The sequence below is a fragment of the Balaenoptera ricei genome, chromosome 13 (genome assembly GCF_028023285.1).
Source record: "Balaenoptera ricei isolate mBalRic1 chromosome 13, mBalRic1.hap2, whole genome shotgun sequence".
Lineage (NCBI taxonomy): Eukaryota > Metazoa > Chordata > Mammalia > Artiodactyla > Balaenopteridae > Balaenoptera > Balaenoptera ricei.
Window position 1 is genome coordinate 77,897,884 of NC_082651.1, and position 6,000 is coordinate 77,903,883.

General features: G+C 49.0%; 1 protein-coding gene across 1 annotated transcript in view; it reads right to left on the minus strand.

Annotated features, from left to right (window-relative positions):
* EHD3 (EH domain containing 3) overlaps positions 1 to 4,184 on the minus strand; it is a 28,102-nt gene extending 23,918 nt beyond the window's left edge. Inside the window, exon 1 of the mRNA XM_059943651.1 lies at positions 3,435 to 4,184. Coding sequence (XP_059799634.1) covers positions 3,435 to 3,661 — 227 coding nt within the window. The 5' untranslated portion in view covers positions 3,662 to 4,184. The remainder of the gene's footprint in view (positions 1 to 3,434) is intronic.
* Between the last annotated feature and the right edge of the window lie 1,816 nt (positions 4,185 to 6,000).

Below are 6,000 nucleotides of genomic sequence, written 5' to 3' on the forward strand. Positions count from 1 at the left end.
GGACACAGAGCTACTGTACTTGGAAGAGGCAGCCTGTGTTGAAGGAAGCATCCACCAGGCCAATTTATTGTTTATTATCCTGGGTTGCTGGGCCTTAGGCCAGGGAAGTTATTTCAGGCAGAGGTCATAGAACATTAATTAGTTGTTAGAAGAATGTCCTTTTCTGTATGTTCTTCCTGAGACAAGAAATAGACCCTTAGGCAAGTACATATAACTGAAAGTGGATGGACACTCAGGTGGCAAAAGGCCAAGGGCCGGGGAATGAAGAGGCAAGTCTGCTTCCGAGGGAAAGGTCCCTCGCAGGTTCAGGCCGGAACACAGACCTGAATCGTTGTGTTCAAGACAAGAAGCAGGGATGGGAGAGGGCGTAGCTGCGAAGGCAGGCTGTACTCTGCACCCAGGCGCATTTAGCTACCCCAAGGGGAACTTTCTTTGCTTTGGGGGAGGGGTGTTGTAACAGCCTACCCTCTTGGAAAGCAACTCAAAAATATGACTCTTAATACCAAGATTAAAAAGTAAGAAAATGTTAAAAAAAAAAACCCAAAACAAAACAAAAAAACAACCCCAGAACTCTGTACAACCTTTGGCCTAGTGATTTCACTTCTGGGAATCTCTGAGAAAACAGTCTAATATGTGGAAAAATATTATGCACAGAGATATTCAGAGTGATTCTACAATAGCAAAAAATAAAATTAGAAACAACTTCAAACATTCAAAAGAAGTAGATGGGTTAAATGAATAGCTGCATATACATGCAGTGAAATATCATGTGGCTCTTAAAAATAATGCTTACAAAGATTTTTTTAATTTACCCGGGAAATGCTCATGCCATAAGTGAAATAAATCCACATACAAAATTACATTATGGCATGATCTCAACTGTGTTATAAAATAGCTAAAAATACTGGGAAAGAGAGATATATATATATATATATATATAATATTTAAAATGGTTTCCCGAGTCGTGGGATGATGGGGCATTTTTTTCTTCTTCCTCAAATGTATTCTTGTCTGCATTTTCCAATTTAAAAAAATAGCTGTTCAGTGGATTTAATGAGAAGAAAGGAAAATATGTAATTTGGTTTTGGAGGGCTTCCCTGTGCTGCAGCCCCTCCTCCCCTGCTGGTAGTCTCTCCCTCAAAGGGAGACAGCGTTTGATGCACGAGCTAAATTCAGTTACTGACATGAGTGGGGAGGGAGAACGCTTGTACTCGGAGGATAAGAGAGAGGAAGGATCTGCTTCTCCTGGCCTTCCAGTCTCCCTCAGATAAGGAGTAATCTATGGCAACTTGGCTCTGCCACTTTCTTAGACCCAGTTAACAGCGAGCATGACTCAGGCAAAGCCAGGACAGTGTCTCAGACAAGAGGCACGTCTGCTGCTCCAGGATCCTGCCCTCAGGGACGCTAGCTTCTCCCCATCTCCCCTCCCATTCTGCAAACCTCTACTGGGAGCTCCTGTAGCTGAGACCCCAGGCAAGGCCCCAGGGAGCTAAGGCACAGTAGTAAGTGCTGGTGCTACAGGAAGAAGAAGCCCTAAATAACATACTACGAATTATAACCAAGGTGTGTCCAGAGGGCTGCAGAAGGCTGTGCAAGGGCAGGAGCCACCTGTAAAAAGCCTGTGCTTCCCATGGGGCATAAACCGGGGCAGGCGGAGGATGCGTGTTACAAAGGAAACCGTGAACAGAACCCAGGTAGCTCTGAAGTGCCTTTGGCAGCAATGGGTGTTTAACAAAATAAGGGAGATGGATTAGATCAGGGGTTCTTGCCCTAAGGGCCAAGGCAGCCCTTGGACCCCCCAAATTAGATGTAAATTTGGGATGTATGTGCATTTTTCTAAAGATGGGTCCACATATTTCATCAGATTTTCAAAGGAGGTACTGACCTTTTGAAAAGTTAAGAAGCAAAGAATTAGATTCATCATTAAGGGCCCTTGTAGTTCTAACAATATAAGATATCCAAAAGCCAATATTCCCCCTGGGTACCCAACTTCAGAAATCACTCAGCCTCTCAAAGCTGCTGAGTCCAAGGCTGTCCACCCCACAAGGAAAAACTCATCTGGTGTTCCATTCAGACATGACATGTTAGTACGGTACATGCCCTGCTTCCAAAAGGCTTGTGTTAAAAGCTTAGAGCTAGGGAAAATTTGAATCTAGAAAATCAGGAACCAGACTGTGAACTTTTCTGCTTTCCTCGCCAAACAAAGCACAGTGTTTTGCATGTTGCAGGTGCTTGGTCAATGAATGGAAACAAGAGCACCCCTGCTTCGACACCTTCCACAGGAGATGAGCACCATTGACTCTGGGGGCGGTGGGCACAGCACACATCACCACTCTGTACGAGCCTGACTCTCAACACAGAGGGCCACGAGCACCCTCGACAGCTTGCAGGGCTGTGAATGAGGCCAAGGAAGATGGCCTGGCCTTGAAGGCTGTGTGGACTGAGGACTGGAGAGAAGCCTGTTTTCTAAAGATAGGAAAGGTCCTTATCACTCTGGTGGACAATATATGGACCTCTCTGAACGCAGGGTGGACAAGCTGACTTCCTGAGGATCCCTCCAGCCCAGGGATTCTGTAATTCAAGGGGATGGATGACTCACCCTCAGAGTTACAGGCATTTAGCCAACCATCTCCTCCCATGCATCCAGGACCTGCATCCCAGGTCAGCCTCCCACCCTGTTATATGGCTCTGAACAATGTATTTAACCTCTCTATGCTTCAGTTACCTCACCTGCCAAGTCAAGGGGCTGGATGAGACCATGGCCAATATCCCTTCCACCTCCAAAAGACTTTAATATGATTACTGAGCCATTAAGATCAATGGAAAAGAAAAAAGCATTCTGCTTCTGGACACTGCTTGTCGCCAGTCTCCAAGAGGTATCTGTAGGAGCTCTGCTCAGTGAAGGAAACGGATAAAAGAAGGGCAAGTGGAACTACCACACAGAGGGCCACAGGCTCCCAAGCCCACCTCCTCAGCTGCAACTGTAAAGACCTCAGATGAGTGGCTGAAGCCTTTAGAAGGCAAGGGAAGTGGTCCTGCCCATCAAGGGTATGTCCCTACAAGGAGAGGGGGTAAGACAACCCCACCAGCCTAAGGTACTCTTGCGACCAGGAGCTTTCTCACTTGGGCTTCCTGGGTTTCAGTTTCACCGTCCATAAAATGGGAAGAATAGGGATGGTTCTGAATTTTAACACTTCAGACTGACCACCAAAGCCAAGGGCTAAGTGCAGTGGAGAGGCACTAGGTAGGACGGAGAAGGGGACCATCCAATGAAATTGTGGGGGTAAGCTTTGGATACCCGCACACAAGGATTTCTTCAGAGCCTTCAAATGAAGACTTCCCGCTTGTCTCCACGCAGGAGGGGACATCGGGAGTGAGCGGAGGGCCTAAGCGCTGGGCGGCTGGGTGGGCTGCGGGGGCCCTGGCTGGCTCACCTGATGAAGGTGGTCTTCCCGGTGGAGTACTGGCCCACCAGCAGGACCATGGGCTTGTTGTCGAAATCAGCATCCTCCAGGGCGGGGGAGTGAAACTCGTGGAAGCGGTAGTGCTCTTCCAGGGGCAGCAGCTTGGTCCTGTAGAGTTTCTTGAGACCCTCGCTCACCGTCTGGAAGACCTCGGGGTCCTTCCTGCGGCGGTCATCGGAACGCAGCCAGCTGAACATCGCGGCCACCGCTCGCCCTCTCGGGCCCGGTGCGCAGTCCCAGCAGGAGGGCGCGGAGTCCGGCGACCCCCGTTCCTTGGGGAAGGCGTCCTGCAGGGCGGGTCCGCCGGGCTCGCAGCTGCGCCGCCGCCTCACCGGAGCGCGGGGCTCAGCCACACCATGGCCGGGGCGCAGGGCTCGGGGGTCCCTGGGGCGACTGCGCGGGGCCGCGAACGCGCTCTTCCCCTGCTCCTGGGACCAAGCCCAGGCCCGGCTTCATCCAGCAACCAAGGCCAGAGGGAGATAAAATATCTGGGCTGGGCGGGAGGGCTGCGATCTTGGGAAAAAAGTCAAACCTGCAATTAAAATGTCAGATGCTGGGGTCCCCGGTCTCCCCCAGCTCTCTCCCGCTTTGGTTCGGGTGCAGTTTAGAGATGCTTTGGCTCTGCTCCCGCCCGCCTGGGAGGCTCAGGGGAGGAGGGGGCGCTGCCCACCCAGCGGACAGCTCAGCATCTGCAGCCGCAGCCCGCAGCCCCAGGCGCCTGTTTTAATGCCAGCCGTGCAGGAAGCCGGCTCGCGGAGGAAGTCCCCGAGTACTGGCAAGGCTGGCGTGGCCCTGCGGCCCCGGCGGGGAGAAGCTGAGCAGGGCGCCGCCATGTTTATGGGCAGTCGCCCCACTAGGGACCCGCGACCGCTTGCTGCCTGGAAAGGGAGGGATGCTGAGCCCGGCGGGAACGGTCTGGTATTTCATTCCCGGCCACTGGAGGTTTGATTTGGGAACAGCGCCCTCTCAGGGACAGCTGCGAAGACAGAGTTGACCTGCTTCACGCTCTCCTTGCTCTTAGATACAGTCTTTCCTTTAGTTGCTGAGTTCAATTCCTTAGGATGACAGGTTCTCTATTACTTGGGAATATTTTTCTTGGGGCATGGAAAGAAGAGCCCAATATCAGCTTGCCCCGAATGACCAAAACTGTCACTACCCAAACTTTTTGCTAGGTCTAGGATGAAGTCAAAACCATTTTCATTCATTCATTCATGTGTTCATTCCGTCCAGTAAAGCCAAACAAAACAAGCAAAACCTCCACAAGTACTGAACCGGTACTATGGCACAATTTTGGTGACTGTGGTTACAAACTTGATCACCAAGATGAGCACATACAGTCTCTCCCTTCCAGGAGCTCCAGCCCAGGCCGGCCTTAAAGAGGAGATAGGAGCAGAGGGCCGTGGGTGCACAGCGGGAGGAGGCATTCTTTTTGCCTGGATAATATGAGGGAGATGTCACAGAAAGCCTGACCGCGAGCTGGACCTTTTTTTTTTTTTAACATCTTTATTGGAGTCTAATTGCTTTACAATGGTGTGTTAGTTTCTGCTTTATAACAAAGTGAATCAGCTGTACATATACATATATCCCCATATCTCTTCCCTCTTGCGTCTCCCTCCCTCCCACCCTCCCTATCCCACCCGTCTAGGTGGTCACAAAGCACCGAGCTGATCTCCCTGTGCTATGCGGCTGCTTCCCACTAGCTAGCTATTTTACGTTTGGTAGTGTATATATGTCCATGCCACTCTCTCTCTTTGTCGCATCTTACCCTTCCCCCTCCCCATATCCTCAAGTCCATTCTCTAGTAGGTCTGTGTCTTTATTCCCGTCTTGCCACTAGGTTCTTCATGACCTTTTTTTTTTTTTTCTTAGATTCCATATATATGTGTTAGCATACGGTATTTGTTTTTCTCTTTCTGACTTACTTCACTCTGTATGACAGACTCTAACTCCATCCACCTCACTACAAATACCTCCATTTCGTTTCTTTTTATGGCTGAGTAATATCCCATTGTATATATGTGCCACATCTTCTTTATCCATTCATCCGATGATGGACACTTAGGTTGCTTCCAAGTCCTGGCTATTGTAAATAGAGCTGCAATGAACATTTTGGTACATGACTCTTTTTGAATTATGGTTTTCTCAGGGTATATGCCCAGTAGTGGGATTGCTGGGTCGTATGGTAGTTCTATTTTTAGTTTTTTAAGGAACCTCCATACTGTTCTCCATAGTGGCTGTATCAATTTACATTCCCACCAACAGTGCAAGAGTGTTCCCTTTTCTCCACACCCTCTCCAGCATTTATTGTTTCTAGATTTTTTGATGATGGCCATTCTGACCGGTGTGAGATGATATCTCATTGTAGTTTTGATTTGCATTTCTCTAATGATTAATGATGTTGAGCATTCTTTCATGTGTCTGTTGGACATCTGTATATCTTCTTTGGAGAAATGTCTATTTAGGTCTTCTGCTCATTTTTGGATTGGGTTGTTTGTTTTTTTGTTATTGAGCTGCATGAGCTGCTTGTAAATCTTGGA